Source organism: Pelophylax lessonae, assembly GCF_965119305.1.
Source record: "Pelophylax lessonae genome assembly, chromosome: 11".
In the NCBI taxonomy this organism is placed as follows: domain Eukaryota; kingdom Metazoa; phylum Chordata; class Amphibia; order Anura; family Ranidae; genus Pelophylax; species Pelophylax lessonae.
Genome location: NC_138778.1, coordinates 56,630,073 through 56,650,723, shown reverse-complemented (window position 1 = coordinate 56,650,723; position 20,651 = coordinate 56,630,073). Strand labels below are relative to the sequence as shown.

Genomic DNA, 20,651 nt, shown 5'->3' with positions numbered 1-20,651 from the left:
CTGTATAAATCGAATCTATGGCCAGCTGAAGAGAGCAGCAGGGCTGCGGATGGGGACAGAACTGGATCGCGAGAGGAGGCAGGTGTTAAACCACTTCAATTCGCCCCCTTCCTGCCCAGCCAATTTTCAGCGGTAATTGCGGTCACACTTTGAATGACAATTGCGTGGTCATGCAGCACTGTACCCATAGGAAATTTTTACCTTTTTAAACAAATTCTTTTGGTGGTATTTATTTTTTGCTACATGAAAAAAAAAAAAAAGACCATTTAAAAGTAGTTGTAAAGTCCGGTGTTTTTATAATCTTAATACATTATATGCATTAAGATCAAAAGCCTTCTCTGTGTAGCAGCCCCCCTAATACTTACCTGAGCCTATCACTATACAGCGATGTTGCAGGTGTGTCTTGGCCACCCAAGACTCTCCCTCATTGGCTGAGACAGTAACGCGGGGCCATTGGCTCCCACTGCTGTCAAATTCAGTGAGCCAATGAGGAGGGAGGGGGCGGGCCGTGTCACAGCTCCTTGCCTGAATGGACACAGTTGTGCCTCGGCTTGGGTGCCCCCATAGCAGACCAATAGAGCCGAAGAGTGACCTGAGAAGAGGAGGATCCAGGCCACCCTGTACAAAACCCCTGCACAGAGCAGATTACTCTTTTTTGTTAAAAATAAAAAGGTTTCTTCGTTTGTTAAAATTTTGCAAAAAAAAAAAAAAAAAGGAATTTTTGTAAAATCTTACCTGGAAAATTCCTGAGTCCTCCGACAGTCGCCGCCTCCTCTAAGTCATCACAATTGGGATGTCCCAAAGCAGTATAGACATGAGGGGTGGGAGACGCAACCGTAAAAAAGGCAACGCAGTACCCACATCAGAGAAAGGAATCTTACATGCACCGTAAGAACCAACTGGGCAACAGAAAAAAAAAAAAAAATGCTCAACAGGAGCAACAGCCCAGGAAAGCAAATGCCAACAGCCAGGGACCCAGAGAAAAAATTCAAGGGTCCATCATGGCACAGCCGCACTGAGAACTTTGCGGCCAAAAGAAGCATCAGCTGATGCCAGAACGTCTACTTTGTAGAACTTAGAAAAAGGGTGCACCGACGGCCAAGTCGCCGCCTTGCACACCTGAGCCACCGAGGCTCGATGCCAATAGGCCCAGGAAGCACTCAAAGACCTAGTAGAGTGCGCCTTAACAGGGAAAGGCGGAACCCGTCCCTTCAAGGCATATTATTCCTGGGAGGAGCCAAATGTCGCACACCTTGAATGAAGGTGCGCACCAAGGAATGAGACGCCACAGGGCGTTGGAAAAGGACAGCCAGTGCAGACACCTGGCCCTTCATCGTGGCCAGCGCCAGGCGCTGGTCTACTCCAGACTGGAGAAAAGCCAAGATTGACACCGAGTAAGAACGAGGGGAGAACCCCCTGGACTCACCAGGTAAAATAGGCTTTCCAGGTACGGTAATAGATCTTACCAGAGGAGGATTTCCTAGCCTTGATCAGGGTAGGGATAACCTCAGGGGATAGACCCTTGTCCTTCAAGACCTGGGTCTCAACAGCCAGGCCGTTAAAGCCAGCGACTGTAAAGCAGGATGGAAGATCGGACCCTGAGACAGGAGATCTTCCCGCAGAGGCAGACGCCACGAAGGAGCCACTGCCATGTGAACAACGTCGGCGTACCAGGACCAGCGCGGCCAGTCCGGAGCCACCAGAATCACCATGTGTGGTTCCGAGGCCAATCTGCGAAGGAACCGGGATAGTAACTGAATCGGAGGAAAGGCGTACATCAGACGATACTGATGCCAAGGGGCCACCAACGCATCCGAGGTGTCCGAGAAACGGATCGCGCGTTCTTGCCACAAACCTTCCCACCTTTCGATTTAGCCGGGATGCGAACAGATCCACGTCTGGGGATCCCCACCTCGCACACAGCATCTGAAAGACCTCCGGGTGCAGGGACCATTCTCCCTGGTCCAGGGTCTGGCGGCTCAGATAGTCGGCCTGCCAATTCTCCACACCCGGAATGTGAACTGCCGAGATCGCCAGGACATGAGTCTCGGCCCAAAACAGAATATCGGTCACCTCCCGGGCCGCTCGAGCACTCCTGGTGCCCCCCTGGTGGTTGATGTAAGCCACCGCGGTAGCATTGTCCGTCTGTACGCGAACAGGCAGGCCCTGGAGACGGTCCGACCACCGGAAGACACAGTTTTATCGCTGTTAGTTCCAGTACATTTATCGCGAGGCCAGTCCGGAGCCACAAGAATCACCATGGTCGGTTCCGACCGCAACCTGCGGAGGAACCTTGACAGTAATTGAATCGGCGGAAACGCATACATCAGTTGGTACTGATGCCATGGGGCAACCAACGCGTCTGCCCGAGGATCGCGCGTCCTTGCCACGAACCGTGGCACCTTGTTCAGACGAGACGCGAACAGGTCCACCTCCGGGGGACCCCACTTCACGCACAACATCTGGAAGACATCCGGGTGGAGGGACCATTCCCCCTGGTCCAGGGTCTGACGGCTCAGATAATCCGCCTGCCAATTCTACACCCCTGGAATGTGAACTGCCGATATCGCCGGGACGTGCATCTCGGCCCAGGACAAAATGTCGGCTACTTCTCGAGCCGCTCTGGCACTCCTGGTGATTGATGTAAGCCACCGCCGTGGCATTGTCCGTCTGCACTCGAACCGGACAGCCCTGAAGCCTGTCCGTCCAACGTCGAAGGCAGAGACGTATAGCTCGCAGTTCCAGAACGTTGATCGGAAGTGAGGACTCTTCCTCCGACCAAGTACCCTGGGCAGACAGAACGCCCAGACCACCCCCCCAGCCCGACAGGCTGGCGTCCGTGGTGATCACCGTCCACGAGAAGGGACAAAAGGACTCCCCCCCCCGACACCGACGGGGACTGGAGCCACCACAGAAGATCCCTTCTGGTCCGATGACTCAACGAGATCCGAAGATCCAGAGATTGCGGTCGCCCGTCCCATCTGGACAGAATCTCCGCTTGGAGACCCCGCGTGTGAAACTGGGCGAAGGGAATCGCCTCGAAAGCCGAGACCATCCATCCCAGACACCGCATGCACGTCCGAATGGACGAGGACGGATCTTCCCTGAGGGACCCGACTCCCTCCTGAAGCGTCCTGAGTTTGTCGTCCGGCAAGAAAACCTTCGCCTGGACAGAGTCCAGAATCATTCCCAGGTACGGGAGACGAACCGATGGGCACAGTGTTGACTTTGGAAAATTGATCGTCCAACCAAACTCCTGCAGAGTCTGTAGCGTGAAGGACAGATCCTCTACCAGACCCTGGCTGGTCGCAGACCGAATCAAAATATCGTCCAGATATCCCAGGACAGAGATGCCCTGGGCTCTCAACAAAGCCAGAACCGGCGCCAGCACTTTGGTGAACACCCGTGGAGCCGAGGCCAAAAGGCAACGCCACAAATTGGTAATGATCCTCCGCTATGGCGAATCGAAGGTACTTCTGGTGACCCTCGAAAATCAGGATGTGAAGATACGCATCCTTCAAGTCGATGGAGGCCATGAACTCCCCCGGAATCAGGGCAGCCACCACCGACCGCAGAGATTCCATGCGGAACTTGCGCACCCGCACAAAGCGGTTCAGAGCTTTCAAGTCCAGAATTGGACGTACCTTGCCCTCCTTCCTTGGCACGGTGAACAGATTGGAATAGAACCCCCGAAATCTGTCCCGATGAGGCACCGGGACCACCACTCCCTGAGCCCTCAGGTCCTGCACCGCTAGATGCAGATCCCGCAAACGCTCCGGAGACAGTCGAAGATTTGAGGGAAAAAATCTGCTCTCCGGCCGAGAGAGAAACTCGATCTTGTAACCAGATCGAACGATTTCCTGAACCCACCTGTCCCGAACCCGGGACAACCATGGTTGAAGGAAACCGAGCAAGCGCCCCCCCACCCCTGAGCCGGGTGAGGGCGTCCCTTCAGGCCGCATTATTGTGGCCCGTGGAACCGGACTGGCCGGACTTTTGCTTACCAGCCCACGGCTTCTTGTGGGAGCCTTGACCCTTGGACGGCTTGCCCCTATAGTGTGACCGAAAGGCACGAAAGGACCCCTGAGGGGGCCGAAAGGAAGCATGCTTCTTACCAGGAGCCGTCTTAGCCTTGTGGGATTGGGGTAGGAGCGTGCTCTTACCACCCGTGATCCCCTTAATTAAGGTATCCAGGGATTCGCCAAAAAGGCGAGACCCATCATAAGGCAAGTTAGCCAAGGTCTTACGCGAAGATTGGTCCACCGACCAACACTTCAACCAAACCAGGCGGCGAGACAGCACCGCCACACTATGTACACGTGCAGCCAATGGAACCATATCCAGGTCCGCATCACACACATACATGACACCCTGGTGGATTTGATCCACCATATCCAAAGTCGCCTGTGGGGCAGAATCAGCCACCAGGACCCATCTAAGCACCTGCGTCCAGCTCGTGACCGCCTGGGTCGCCATAAGGGAAGCAAATAAGGCTTTCAACATAGAACCCATAATAGAATAGGTGTGACGGGCAAGGGACTCCAGCCTCTTGTCCGTGGCATCCCGGAAAACCGGGGTACATTCAGCAGGAATCGCAGTAGATTTATTCAAAACCGCTATCGCATGATCCACTGGAGGCGGAACACACCAGCGCTCATCAGTAGCGGGCGTAAAGGGATAGCGTAGCTTAAACCTACTCGGTACAGCAAAAGGCTTGCGTATATTACGCCACTGTACTTTTACAGCGTTTTGGAAATCATCAGTGCAGGGATACACCTGCGACGCTTTGCGCCTTTTCTGCATCCCATAAGCCGCCAAAGCAGCAGGAGGACATTGTTCATCCTGTAAATGCAGTGTTTGCTTGATAGAAGCAACCAATTCATCCATGAGTGCAAGCTCTTCAGACGAGCCAAGGGGAGAATCATCAACCCCCTCAACCTCAGCCTCCATTTCCGACCCTATAAGGTCCAGGGAGGAGCAGGACCCCGACAAGGGGACCCCCGCCACAGCAGCCCCATCATCACCTTCTGAATCAGAGGAAATTGACACTCTGGGCCTTTTTGAGGATTGAGCAGCCACCAGCATTTGCACCTGAGTCGCAAGGCTAGCCACAATTGCAGCCAAATCCCCCCCCGGGGGGGGGAAACCGCAGTCCCCTGGTTTCCCACCAATGTGGCAGGAAATTTGCTTTCCTGAGAATCCATGCCCCAAAAGAGTAAAAATAAATGGGTGACCGCCCCTTTAAATAAGGCGCTGCAAACGTAGCCCACCGCCACACAGCACACCCACACCAGGGACCCCCACAGGGAAAGGTATACTCAGGCAAGGATACAGGGAATAGAGGGAAAAAACCTGGAGAGATCGCTGCTGCCTAGATCGGTGCTCCTGTAGAAAGGAAATGCTGGTTCACAGGGCGCTCTGTTAAAACCTATGGAGGCTACAAGAAAATGGCCGCCATGCATGTATACCATGCGGCCGGAGCGAGCACAGCCAAAATGGCGCCGTTTGGCGCCGAAACCGCCGCTCCCTCACCTCATGAAGGTGGAATGAAAAACACCACAATTGCATGAAAAGCATGGTGGACCGCCGCAGCGGCGCTGTAATGTGCCCCAAGCATGATAACATCAAGCCCCACAGCACACAGCCGTTCACACACAGACTGACACAGAGTGCAGCACAGCCCCCCCTCCTTGCAGCCCACAGCATGCAGTGTGAGAGACAGGGAAACAGCAATAGTGTGAACACAGGGCAAGGTAACACAGTCCCAGACTGACACCCCCCAGACAGACAGGTCCCCACACAGATACACTTACCTCTTACATGGCGTGGGGGACCCGCACAGGCGAACAAGCCGCTGTACCTGAGACAGGGAGAGTCGCATCCAGGACGCAGCAGAAGGTGGGTTGAGAAACCGCACAGCGTCCAGTGAGGTAGCCACCTCACCTAGCATCCCTGCACGGAACAGGGATGGGTCGTTCAGAAAACTCAGGAGCGATACCTGACTGAACGCTCGATGGCGGGCCGGGAAACCACTGACCCACAACCTGCAGCCAGGGGGGTCAGCCCGAGACACAGCCCGCAAGATCCTCTTCATCAGAAGAACTAACTAACGCTGGTAAAAATAACAGCTAAAATAAAGAAAGAGAAAAAAACTCAAATAAAATCAAAAAAAAAGATGGGTTATACTTACTGATAACTCCTTTTCTAATAGTCTTCCAGGACAGCCCATGAGACCTTAGGCTCCTCCCCCAGGGACAGGAAACACATTCCAAAATTCAAATAAAAGGCGGTGCCTTAGTCCTCACCTTCAGTATTTCATGAGAACCGTAGGACACCCTGTAAAACATATACATAGATATATATATACACATATCATTTATACATAATACCAGATAAATCGGGTGGGAATCCGGCTGTCCTGGAAGACTATTAGAAAAGGAGTTATCAGTAAGTATAACCCATCTTTTCTCAAAGTCGTCTTCCAGGACAGCCCATGAGACGATAAGCAAGAAACTTACCAGTCTAGGGAGGGACCACTGCCTGGAGCACCTTTCGACCGAACGCCTGTTCCTGAGAAGATAGGAGGTCCAGGCGATAATGTCTAACAAAGGTCGAAAAGTTAGACCAGGTAGCTGCCTTACAGATTTGTTCTGGAGAGGCACCGGCCCTTTCAGCCCAAGACGTGGACAGTGCTCTAGTAGAGTGTGCAGTAATGAAAGGTGGAGTCACTTTTTTCACCATATAGGCTTCTGTGATAGCCTGTTTGATCCATCTAGCTAAGGTTGCCTTAGAAGCTTTTTCCCCTTTATGGGGGCCGGAAAATTGTAAAAACAAAGTATCATTCTTCCTGAAGGTTTTAGTCACCTCCAGGTATCTCAGAAGGGCTCTTCTGACATCCAAACAACTAAATTCTCTTTCTTTATTGTTGTTTGGGAAATTGCAAAAGGAAGGAAGGACTATGTCCTGAGTCCTATGAAAAGAAGAGACCCTCTTGGGCAAAAATCCTGGATCTGTTTTTAGCACAATCCTGTCGTCAAAAATCATAAGAAAAGGTTCTCTGATTGAGAGAGCCTGTAATTCGCTAACTCTTCTAGCCGAAGTAATAGCTACTAAAAATAAAGTTTTTAGGGTGAGCATTTTTACTGACAGGTCTACCAAGGGTTCAAACGGACTGGTAACCAAAGCCTGGAGTACCAGGGATAGATCCCAAGCTGGACACGTTTTAATCCTGGTTGGCTTTGTCCTGGCAATTGCTCTGAAAAAGGCATTCACATTAGGGTCTTCTCTAAGGGAGAACCGAAGGAAGACACTAAGGGCGGCAGCCTGTACCTTTAAGGTCCCTAGGGAGAGACCTTTGTCTATGCCTTCTTGAAAAAAATCTAAGATAGTTGGAATATCTGGGGAAAATCTCTGATTCTCCACCATCCAAAAATGAAATTTCTTCCAACTTTTTGCATATATTTTCCTAGTGACCGGTTTTCGACAGCTGGTCAATGTTTGGATGACTCTGTCTGAGAACCCCTGAGAACCTAGAATTTGTTCCTCAGATACCAGGCCGACAGGTTTAGGGTCCTGAGAAATGGATGGACCACCGGACCTTGAGTTAAGAGATCTAGTCTCCAAGGGAAGGTCATTGGAGGTAGTGCAGCCAATGCCTGAAGGCGTGCCAACCATGGCCTCTTGGGCCAGTATGGGGTTATCAGGATCATCTCTATATCTACTAGGATTATGGAAAATAATTTTTCTATTTTCCTGTTTGCCTAGGAGGCAAACAGATCCACTACCGGTAGGCCCCAAGGGGTTGTGACTTTGAAAAACACCTCTTGGTTGAGGAACCAATTGTCCTGGTTCATCTGGTGGTGGTGCAGATATGTCTGTGATACCTGGATGGTCCAGCTTCGCCTTATTGATAGGTGAAGAGAGGATTTCCACCCCCAAAGGGTCCTTTTCAACTTGGTGGGAACCTTTACTTTCTGTTCTAAGGAACTTGACTATCCATCCCAATTCTGTAGGAAGAACATTTGGAGTGGACGTAGTTGGAACCCTGCCCAGGGGACCGCTGGGAAACAGGAGGTCATCAAGCACATCCTTCTTGTGACGTCCCTCAGAGAGACCCAGATTCTTTCTGGATGTAGAAGACAGAACTCCAGCCTGTGTCCTTGGCCTACTAGGTCTAGAATAAAAGGGCTGGAAGAAATCCTCTTCCATAGTGGGAGGAAGGCCCCTAAACTTCCTCCCACCCTGGGAAGGGAGTCATTGGGGCTTGTCGGGGCGTTGAGGAGGGTTAAACAGAATGTTGCCCTTCCCTTTTCCTTTATGCCCGGTCCAATGTTTTTTGAAATTTTGCTGGGTTTCAAAAGACTTCTGCTGTTTACCCCTGCCACGAGCATTCCTCTGAGCATAGGGGAATTTCTTCTTTTCTGGGAATCCCTTCTTTTTATCCGCTGTACGCTCCAGGGCTTCTGTTAGGCCTGGGCCAAAAAGGTGGTCTCCTGTGAAGGGAAGACCACAAAGGCGAGATTTAGAAGTAACATCACCTGACCATGTCTTGAGCCATAGGCTTCTTCTGGCCGTATTAGCCAAAGCTGAGGTCCTTGCTGCCATTCTTACAGCTTCAGCTGAAGAATCCGCCAGGAATCCAATTCCCTGAAACAAGAGCGGAAATGATTTATTAATCTGTTCCCTCGATGTTCCAGCAGACAAGTGTGTTTGGATTTGAGATAGCCAGAGCTCCAGGTGTCTGGCTATGCAGGTGGATGCCAGGGCTGGCTTTAAGCTCATAATGGAGGCTTCCCAGACCCTACGCAAAGAGATATCAGTTCTCTTATCCATAGGGTCTTTTAGAGCTCCTGAATCCTCAAATGCCAAGTCAGTGCCTTTGGAGATTCTGGAAAGGGAGGCATCCAGCTTAGGGATTTTGTTCCAAGGCTGATCCCCACTGTTGTCAAATGGATACCTTCTTTTCAAAGTCTTTGGAAAAAAAGGCTTTTTATCAGGAGAATTCCACTCCTGTTTAATCATATCCAATAGGGAGCTATGCACAGGGAACACTCTAGCATGCTTTTTATGACAAGCGTACATCAAGTCATGCTTAGAGAGATGCACTTCTTCCTCCTCAATTTCTAGAGTTGTATAAACTGCCTTTAGTAGGTTATCTACATCCTCCAAGCTCAATTTAAAGTTGGAGCTATTATGGGAATCCTTGTCTATGGGTTCCTCCCCTGATCCTGATCCTTCTTGCTCCCCACCGGAGGAGTGGGAAGAAGAAACTTCCTCCAAACCCACTGGGATATTCAAAGATGGGGCCTGGGCCAATGGAGCCTGAGCTGGGGTGGAAGGCTGGACTGGTGCCTGCATCTTTTCAACGAGAGTTTTGAATGAACTAATGGTACTTTTTAGTTCATCTCTCACTGAGGTCAGCATTTTCTGGGTAGAGACTGCAGGGTCGTCTCTGACCAGTTTAGCTATACATGCCCGGCACACTGCTTTGTTCCAAGAGGAACTCAATTTCTCTCCGCATACAGCACACTTCTTTTTGGGGGGCTGAGGTGGGTTATTGTCCTGAGCCTTGGCCTGGAAGATAAAAGACAAGAGAATTATAATCAGGGAAACTTGTCCTCCTCCCACCTCCCGCTTATCCCCCATTTGTGATTTAGAAAAGAGGGAGCGGTGCTGCTTAACCCCTGCCCCTAACGATAGAAAAGAGAGGGGGGAAGGGGAACGGAGTTCCTAACAGGTATCTGCAAATAGGGTGTACATTTCCCCTTGCTTACCTGAGAGGTGCCGATGCCAGAGCCGACTTCCACCGCCTGTGCGGTTACTGTCGTGTCCATCGCTCTGTATGGTGATCCCAGCACTGCTGTTTCCACCTAACATCGGTCGCCCATATGTACTCACTGTTCGCGCCTTCGGAAACTGGAACGAGGGTTTCCGGCGCCCGCGGATGCCGTCACTGCGCCGGAAGTGACACTGTCGCTTCCCGTGAGGCCAGAGTGGATACGCTGAGTTCCGCCCCCTCCGTTTTTGGCGCCAACTTCAAAATTTCTTCCGAAGTTAGCGGTTCCGGGTACACAGGACTCTGCTCCAAGGAACCGGCCGACCAACGGAGTGGACTCCCCAACGTTCCACCAGACAGCATCCGTAGTCCTGCCGAGAGGCTAGAAGAACAGGAGACAGCGGTCAGCCCCTATTGCGGCACTAAGGGGGTACCGCTATGGGCTGAGGAGATGCATCTTTCCAAGTCTTTCCAAGGACAGTCCAGGAGACCGGGAGCTTCAGTTCCAGGAACATGTTACCCCCTGTCCGGAGGAAACACTAAATACGGAAGGTGAGGACTAAGGCACCGCCTTTTATTTGAATTTTGGAATGCGTTTCCTGTCCCTGGGGGAGGAGCCTAAGGTCTCATGGGCTGTCCTGGAAGACGACTTTGAGAAAAAAGAGATAGAAGGCTGAGGCATAACGCCCCAGCATAGAGACAGCCAGCCACTCCTGACAAGCTAGACATTGAAACTGAGTTGGATACAGGAAGTGGAGGGTTATAGACTGAGGGGACCACCCCCTGGGGGTGGGGATATGTTAAAAGCCTTTGTACTAACATATTCTGTTGCCTAGCTACTCCTACGGAGCGGAAGTCATAACCCCATTGTGATGAATATGGAGGGGCGGCGACTGTCGGAGGACGTAAGAGAAACTTGCTTTCCTGAGAATCCATGGCTCAAGACAACAAAAAATTACAGTGCAAAAAAATTTGTTAATGTCCCCTTAAATAGCGATGCGGAGTGCGCAGACCACCGCTATTGTCACAGCTATGAAGACCCCCAAAGGAGAAAGAAAACTGAGCCAGAAGCAGTATACAGAAGAAGACAGAGAGAGATGCACTGCAGAGCCCGCAGATCGTTGCTACCTGTGTCCTTGCTGCATGAGAGGAAAAGGAAATGCTGCTGGAAGGGGCTGGCTATAAGCCAGACCTCAGGGAAAATGGCTGCCCCATAGGAAAAGCATTGGAGGCTACACCAAGATGGCCGCCGACATGCGGCCGAAACGATCGTTCTACTGCCCACAAAATGGCGGCGGAGGGCGCCAAAACGATCTGTATACTCGCCCCAGAGGGGCCACATCCATGTGCAGTAAAAAACATGGCGGACCGCGGATACATACCCTCGCAGCGGTCGCCGCACAACAGTCATGTCTGTACCCCCAAACATGCACCTAAGGTGACACAGGGACAGGGACCCCCAGCAAAGGCATACAGAGCTGAACAGAAACGAACCCAGCAGGGATCGCACAGGGAGTCACACAGGCACAGACATGGGGACACACAGCAACACAGACTGCCACCCCAGACAGAGGCCCCACACAGAAAGTACTCACCTGTACCTGATGGCGTGGGGAGCCTCCATGCACGGATAAACCTGTCCTCTCCTGACAGGAAGTGCCGTGAGCCAGGCACATGACGCTGCAGCACCGCAGACGAGTCCTGTGAGGTAGCCACCTCACGGCTGCATCCCTGCATCGAACAGGGATGGGTCATTCTTAATGCCAGGGCAAACCATAGCTGAACGTTCGATGGCGGGCTGGGGGTCCATCTGACCCTCTGTGCCCTGGAGAACCAGGGCGGTCAGTCCGAATGTCAGCACCGCATGATCCATCTTCATCCGAAGAATAAACGAACACTAAAGCTGACAAAATAAACAGCTAATAAAGTGAGAGAAAAAAACTGACATTTCAAAAGAAAAATCAAACAAAAGATATAGGAAGGCTGAGACCGAAGCCCCAGCAGAAGGGAATACAATGAAAAATTGAAACCTGCGCCTTTATAGCAGCGAACTAAAACACCTGGAGTGTAGAAACAGATTATACACAACAAGAGTCGCGCTAAATATGCAAACTGTGAACTCATACGGAAACTGCAGTCCATAAACCATATGTGGCATCAAAGGTTATGACAAAAAGGATGAAACCATCAATACAGTTCCAAAGCAGTGACAAGTTCATATATTGGTGCTCATATGGTCATCCACCCAGGTGTATGTTAAAGACACAGACAATCCGTGAAACCTCCACCACAAGAAGCCTCTTACCAGAGGAAGGAAGGATTAAAGCAGTAAGTAGTTATGGGACTACTACCACCCATATCCTGTAAAGCAGCTCCTATGTAGTCCAAAACGAACTTGTTCAAAGAAAGCGGACCATCTGGGATAGATTCCAAATCAGCTGGAATGGGCTGGATCCTCTTTTAGCAAAGTTTGCACAAAATACAAAAACGGAAACAAGCCCATAGCGTAATAACGTTTTAAACCATTTAATAAAAAATTAAAAGGACATGCACTCACCCTGAGGTGAACATATTACAGCCAAAGTAAGGAAGATGACACCAAGGCACAGGGCAGGCAATTCCGGTATTCGGGCGTGATAAGGGATGTAGACGCAGCAGAAGGGAAGCCTGAGCTATTCCTGATGCTAGGCAAACTAAAACTGAGTTGGGAGTGGTGATGCAGGGGGGGGTATTGACCAGATGGGACAGCCCCCGTGGGTGTGTATATGCTAATGCCTTTTGTCTTTCACTAAGTCTATATGCCTAGCTATTTCCTCTTCACTGATGGGCGCTAATAATCAGGGCACTGATGATCAGTGCCCATAAGTGCTGTTAGAATTGCTGGTTACCAGCTTTCCTCTACTCTGTGTGAGGAAAGGAATGCCGATCACTGGCAAGTTTCTTCACAGGTAATCAGCTGTGATTGGACACAGATGATCACATGGTAAAAGACCGCTGTTCTGGGAGCATGCCCTCCCAAAATTAAAGCCGGGCTGTAGCTGTCCTTCGGCTATAGCATGGTTATGAAGTGGTGGTTGAGAGTGGTTCTAAAGGCTTTTTACCTTAATATATTTTATTAGGGTAACAAAAACTTCTGGGTGTCGCTACCCCCTAACACTTACCTGAGCCTGATCTCAGTCCAGCGATGTGCATGAGAGCAGTGGCTCTCCCCTCATTGGACCACAGCAGAAGGAGCCATTGCTGCTGTCAATTACAGCCAATGAGGAGAGAGCCGGGTCAGGGCCGAACCACACTGTGTACATTAACAAGAGCGTGGCTTTGGAGGGAGTCTCAAGTGCCTCCATAGCAAGAGGCTTGCCATTGAGGGGGAATGAGCCAGGACCGCCAGCGGGGGGGACCCAAAAAGTGGCTGTTGTGCAAAACCATTGCACAGAGCAGGTAAGTGTAAAAGGTTTGTAATTTTTTTTTTTCCAAAACTACTTTAGGGGGAAGTGGAACATCATTTGCCTTTAAAGGAGGAGCTTTCAGAAATTCTATTTTTATTTTAAAAAGTAGTTATTTTTATCAAAAAAAGTGTAGCTGCCGACTTTCAACACACACTCACCTGTGCTACGACCCAACAATGGTCACCCGAGCCCTCTTCTCTCCTTGGCGCTGACATTTCAATTGTGGGCACCCGGCTGTGAGCTTTCGGCTTCACAGTCGGGTGCGCACTGTGCATGCGCGAGTCGCGCTGCGTGTCCTGAAACCTGTGATGTGTCCCAGTTAACTGCAGAGGGAGAGAGAAAGGAGAACTTCCGCTCGGATCACCTAGACAATCAGAGCAGGTACCCATTAAAAAAAAACTTAGGTACCCGCTTTTCCCCCTCCCCAAAACTGAAGTGGAAGTGAGTTCCTTAAAGCAGAACTTCCCATTATGGGTGGAGCACCGCTTTAGGGGCACCATCTGCTGACTTGACAAGGCACGCGCAATGTGTTGTCATGGTGACGGGACCACACAGCAATGGGCTTGCATTCCACTCACCCTTTCGCCCCTACGGTCTTGCCTTCTGGGCACAGCGATTGAAGTTATCGCCGGCCGCCTCTGCACAGGCTCGTCGTCCTGTCATTTCACCATTGTCCTCCAAGGCTTCCCTCAACCACCCGGCCTTCCCATCTGCCTTACAACGTTGCAGCCCTTATGGAAGCTTGGTGGTCCTGCGATTAAAGTGGAGTTCCAACCAAAAGTGGAACTTCTGCTCATTTGCTTCCTCCCTCCGGTGCCACATTAGGCACCTTTCAGGGGAGAGGGGGGGTACCTGTTTTTGACACCTTTACCCACTTCCGGGATACAGCGCCATCCCTCAGAAGTTTTGCCCCTTCCTCCTTCCCCCCGCCAATCCAAATCACGCTTCGTGCAAGCTTCACTGCCGGGTTCCCTTACCGGCAATGGCGGCACCTGACAGCCAATAGAAACATCCGCTGCAGTGCCAACATTGCTGGACTCCAGGACAGGTAAGTTTAATACTAAAAAAAGTCAGCAGCTACAGTATGTATAGATGCTGACTTATTTTTTTTTTGGGGGGATCCGCTTTTATTCCAGTTGAGGACCCCCCCCCCCCCTTCCAATGGAAGGCATTGTGGATACTTTGACAAGTAGGCAGGCTCCGCCATAGTGGGTCTTGCTTATTCCATCCATTCTGTGTCCTTGATTTGCATAGCCTGCCTTTCTAAGAACTCCAATGTTTTATTATGCCATTTTAATGGTTACAGAACATTTTTACCTTTCATCTCGTGAAGATTTGTAAAAGATCACACTGACTTAAAAGTTCACTGACACAGGTTTATTATCTCTGCTTCAAGCCTTGCCCTAAGCGCTTTTTACCTTAATGCTCGTTTATCTGCCTCTGCCTCCCCCTCCCAGGAGTCTTTAAATGATCAGCAACGAACCCAAGGTTGTTATCTTCAACAACACTGCTTCAGCGGGCGCCAGATCATTGAGTGGACTATCTTCACCATAGCTGTTGCCCATACAAAAGATGGCCCCCAGAGAGTCAGACATAGCCCCACACACAAAGCTCTGTCTATGAACACAAAGCCGCACAGAACACTACACCTCACCTCTTGCCCACAGAGCCCCGAGCAGCCTGGGCCCCGGACTCCAGTCCTTTCCTTTGTGCCACAGAGGATGCGGCTGCGGCCGGGTCCACGTTCTGAGAAGCCATGTATTTGTATAGGAGAAGGCGGCGAGGAAACCTGAGTGAGACGGGTATGTGGCAACAACGTCCGCTCCTACCTCCGCAGAGTGCACCACTCAACCAGCCGCCCTGCGTTTGCACGTTTTAAATCCCAGGCTAGAGAACCAATCAGAGACGCGCTATACTTTGATTCCACCAATCACAGTTCGCTGATGCCGGGGTTTCCACGGCAATTAGTGGCTTGGCCTCTCGCTGAGCGTTTGAAAATAGAGAACGTGATTGGCCGGGTGAGCGTATCCCCCCCGCCTCCGATAGGGAAACTGCTGTCAATCATAATTGCGCAACGCCTGTTAACTGTTTAGTTGCAGGAGTGATGAGACTTCTTCCCTTCTCATAGCTCTTGTTTGGCTGAATAAAGTTTATATCATGTGACATGGCTTCACTAATCACCTTGTAATCGAATCTGATCAACATTTACTATTCTATTAAAGTGCTAACGTATATACAAGTAATAAACCCTTCAGCTCAACACCCAAAACCCACAATAATATAACCAGTTTACCACTAGAGGATATTGCTGTCTTACGTCTGGGCCACTTTTTGCGATTCGGCACTGTGCGAATTTAACGGACAATTGCGCGGTCATGCAATGCCGTACCCAAACGTAATTTATGTCCTTTTTTCCCCACAAACAGAGCTTTCTTTTGGTGGCATTTGATCACCTGTGCGATTTTTACTTTTTGCGCTATAAACAAAAAAAGAGCGACAATTTTGAAAAAATAACAATATTTTTCACATTTTTCTTATATGAAATTATCCCCCCCCCCCCCCAAATGTAAAAAATCACATTTGTTTTACATTTTAGGCCAATTTGTTTTCCGCTACATATTTTTGGTGAAAAATATCGCAATAAGCATATTTTGATGGGGTTTGCACAAAAATTATTGCATTTACTAACTACTAGAAAGATTTATGTCATTTTTATTGTTATTTTTTTTTTAACTATTATTATTATTATTATTATTCAGGATTTCTATAGTGCCAGCGGTTTACGTAGCGCTTTACAATATTAGAGGGAGACAATACATTTACAATACAGTAAAATACAAGAAGGATTAAGAGGGTCCTGCTCAGAAGAGCTTACAATCTAATGGGGTGGGGACTTTAACGGACAATTGCGCGGTCGTGCGACACTGTACCCAACTGAAATTGACGTCCTTTTTTTTCCCACAAACAGAGCTTTCTTTTGGTGGTATTTGATCACCTGTGCGATTTTTACTTTTAGCGCTATAAACAAAAAAAGAGCGACAATTTTGAAAAAATAACAATATTTTTCACATTTTTTTATATGAAATTACCCCCCCCCCAAAAAATGTAAAAATCACAATTTTTTTACATTTTAGGCCAATTTGTTTTCCGCTACATATTTTTTGTGAAAAATATCGCAATAAGCATATTTTGATAGGGTTTGCACAAAAGTTATTGCGTTTACTAACTACTAGAAAGATTTATGTCATTTTTATTGTTTTTTTTTTTTTAAACTATTATTATTATTATTATTCAGGATTTCTATAGTGCCAGCGGTTTACGTAGTGCTTTACTATATTAGAGGGAGACAATACATTTACAATACAAATACAGATCAGATGTGGTCCGGTCCGGATGATGATGATCCATTCATTCCAGATGGTGCAATGGGTCACTGATGAGTAAGTGACACAATCTGAGTCAGCGGCAGTGCACCCCTAGGAGGCAGTGCGCCCTAGGCCGCTGCCTAGTTCGCCTAGCTGGAGCGCCGGCCCTGTTTAGTGATGTCGCGAACCTAAAATTTGCCGTTCGCGAACGGCGAACGCGAGCCTCCGCAAATGTTCGCGAACCGGCGAACCGGGCGAACCGCCATAGACTTCAATAGGCAGGCGAATTTTAAAATCCACAGGGACTCTTTCTGGCCACAATAGTGATGGAAAAGTTGTTTCAAGGGGACTAACACCTGGACTGTGGCATGCCGGATGGGGATCCATGGCAAAACTCCCATGGAAAATTACGTAGTTGACGCAGAGTAGGGTTTTAATCCATAAAGGGCATAAATCACCTAACATTCCTAAATTGTTTGGAATAACGTGCTTTAAAACATCCAGTGTGTGTATACGATCAGGTATGATGTTGTATCAATCAGGTAGTGTAAGGGTTACGCCCGCTTCACTACCGGCTTCGATCGGGTCTCTGATGACGTAACCCGGAGGCGGCGTCCATGACGTCACTTCCGGGTTAGTGTGCTGCAAAAGGCGGCAAATTTAAAAAACGGCTGTATGCAAAAACGCCGTTTTCGGCGTTTTGCATACAGGGAAGTGTAGTGGAGGGGTCTAGGATCTTTTAGACCCTCGATCCCTCCATAAAGAGTACCTGTCACTGTCACTACATATTGGTGTCACAAGGGATGTTTACATATAAGTGATCAGATTCTTTTTTTTAAACTGAAATAAAGTTAAAAAAATAAAAAATAAATGGGAAAAAAAAAATGTAGCCGCCCCCCCCCGTCACCGTTAGCTCGCGCACAAAAAAAACGTATACGGAAGTCGAGCCGCGAATGAAATCCCTGTTCAAACCACACATGTGAGGCATCGCCGCGATTGCCAGAGCGTGGGCAATAATTTAAAAAATAGAGCTACACTCTTACTCTAAACTGGTAACCGTTAAAAAAATTGAAAGCGTCACCTATTGAGATCTCTATTGACCGTAGTTTGTCGCCATCCCACGGGGGGGCGCAATTTTAAACCGTAACATGTTGGGTATCTATTTACTCGGCATGACATCATCTTTCACAATATACAAAAAAAAATGGGCAAAGTTTACTGTTTAGTATTTTTTAAATGCAGTGAAATTTGATTTTTCCAAATTTTTCCAAAAAAATGGCGTTTTAAAGAACGCTGCGCAAATACCGTGTGACAAAAAACATTGCAATGACTGACATTTTATTCTCCAGAGTCTATGCTAAAAAAAATATATATAATGTTTGGGGGTTCTAAGTAGTTTTCTAGGTAAAAAAAATGGTTTTAACTTGTGAACACAAAGTAATGGTAATGAACGATAAAAGGAAGTTTTGTACCTCTACAAGTGCATTAGGATGCCTGGTGGAATGGTAGGGCGTCCGCTTCCCATTAGGAGCGTCCAGGGTTCGATTCCCTGCTAATGCACATCAACAATTTTCATTTTTTTTTTTTTTTAAAGGACTTTTTTTTGCGTGACTTTAACGGACAATTGCGCGGTCGTGCGATTTTTACTTTTTGCGCTATAAACAAAAAAAGAGCGACAATTTGGAAAAAATTTAAAAATCTCATTTTTTTAACATTTTAGGCTAATTTGTTTTCCGCTACATATTTTTGGTGAAAATTATCGCAATAAGCATATTTTGATAGGGTTTGTGCAAAAGTTATTGCGTTTACTAACTACGGGAAAGATTTATGTCATTTTTATTGGTTTTATTTTTTTTTTTTAAACTATTATTATTATTCAGGATTTCTATAGTGCCAACGGTTTACGTAGCGCTTTAAAATATTAGAGGGAGACAATACATTTACAATACAGTAAAATACAAGAAGGATTAAGAGGGTCCTGCTCAGAAGAGCTTACAATCTAATGGGGTGGGGACTTAAACGGACAATGGCGCAGTCGTGCGACACTGTACCCAACTGAAATTGACGTCTTTTTTTTCCCACAAACCGAGCTTTCTTTTGGTGGTATTTGATCACCTGTGCGATTTTTACTTTTTGCGCTATAAACAAAAAAAGAGCGACAATTTTGAAAAAATAACCATATTTTTTAAATTTTTCTTATATGAAATTACCCCCCCCCCCCCCCCCCCAAATGTAAAAAATCTCATTTTTTTTACATTTTAGGCCAATTTGTTTTCCGCTACATATTTTTGGTGAAAAATATCGCAATAAGCATATTTTGATAGGGTTTGCACAAAAGTTATTGCATTTACTAACTACTAGAAAGATTTATGTCATTTTTATTGTTTTTTTTTTAAACTATTATTATTATTATTATTCAGGATTTCTATAGTGCCAGCGGTTTACGTAGCGCTTTACAATATTAGAGGGAGACAATACATTTACAATACAGTAAAATACAAGAAGGATTAAGAGGGTCCTTCTCAGAAGAGCTTACAATCTAATGGGGTGGGGACTTTAACGGACAATTGCGCGGTCATGCGACACTGTACCCAACTGAAATTGACGTCCTTTTTTTCCCACAAACAGAGCTTTCTTTTGGTGGTATTTGATCACCTGTGCGATTTTTACTTTTTGCGCTATAAACAAAAAAAGAGCGACAATTTTGAAAAAATAACAATATTTTTCACATTTTTTTATATGAAATTACCCCCCCCCAAAAAATGTAAAAATCAATATTTTTTTACATTTTAGGCCAATTTGTTTTCCGCTACATATTTTTGGTGAAAAATATCGCAATAAGCATATTTTGATAGGGTTTGCACAAAAGTTATTGCGTTTACTAACTACTAGAAAGATTTATGTCATTTTTATTGTTTTTTTTTTTAAACTATTATTATTATTATTATTATTCAGGATTTCTATAGTGCCAGCGGTTTACGTAGTGCTTTACTATATTAGAGGGAGACAATACATTTACAATACAAATACAGATCAGATGTGGTCCGGTCCGGATGATGATGATCCATTCATTCCAGATGGTGCAATGGGTCACTGAAGAGTAAGTGACACAATCTGAGTCAGCGGCAGTGCACCCCTAGGAGGCAGTGCGCCCTAGGCCGCTGCCTAGTTCGCCTAGCTGGAGCGCCGGCCTTGTTTAGTGATGTCGCGAACCTAAAATTTGCCGTTCGCGAACGGCGAACGCGAGCCTCCGCAAATGTTCGCGAACCGGCGAACCGGGCGAACCGCCATAGACTTCAATAGGCAGGCGAATTTTAAAATCCACAGGGACTCTTTCTGGCCACAATAGTGATGGAAAAGTTGTTTCAAGGGGACTAACACCTGGACTGTGGCATGCCGGATGGGGATCCATGGCAAAACTCCCATGGAAAATTACGTAGTTGACGCAGAGTAGGGTTTTAATCCATAAAGGGCATAAATCACCTAACATTCCTAAATTGTTTGGAATAACGTGCTTTAAAACATCCAGTGTGTGTATACGATCAGGTATGATGTTGTATCAATCAGGTAGTGTAAGGGTTACGCCCGCTTCACTACCGGCTTCGATCGGGTCTCTGATGACGTAACCCGGAGGCGGCGTCCATGACGTCACTTCCGGGTTAGTGTGCTGCAAAAGGCGGCAAATTTAAAAAACGGCTGTATGCAAAAACGCCGTTTTCGGCGTTTTGCATACAGGGAAGTGTAGTGGAGGGGTCTAGGATCTTTTAGACCCTCGATCCCTCCATAAAGAGTACCTGTCACTGTCACTACATATTGGTGTCACAAGGGATGTTTACATATAAGTGATCAGATTCTTTTTTTTAAACTGTAATAAAGTTAAAAAAATAAAAAATAAATGGGAAAAAAAAAATGTAGCCGCCCCCCGTCACCGTTAGCTCGCGCACAAAAAAAACGTATACGGAAGTCGAGCCGCGAATGAAATCCCTGTTCAAACCACACATGTGAGGCATCGCCGCGATTGCCAGAGCGTGGGCAATAATTTAAAAAATAGAGCTACACTCTAAC

At 47.7% G+C, this 20,651-nt stretch overlaps 1 protein-coding gene across 1 annotated transcript in view; it reads right to left on the bottom strand.

Annotated features, from left to right (window-relative positions):
* UBE2C (ubiquitin conjugating enzyme E2 C) overlaps positions 1–15,040 on the bottom strand; it is a 30,917-nt gene extending 15,877 nt beyond the window's left edge. The window contains exon 1 of the mRNA XM_082272953.1: positions 14,876–15,040. Coding sequence (XP_082129079.1) covers positions 14,876–14,979 — 104 coding nt within the window. The 5' untranslated portion in view covers positions 14,980–15,040. The remainder of the gene's footprint in view (positions 1–14,875) is intronic.
* Positions 15,041–20,651: the final 5,611 nt, after the last annotated feature.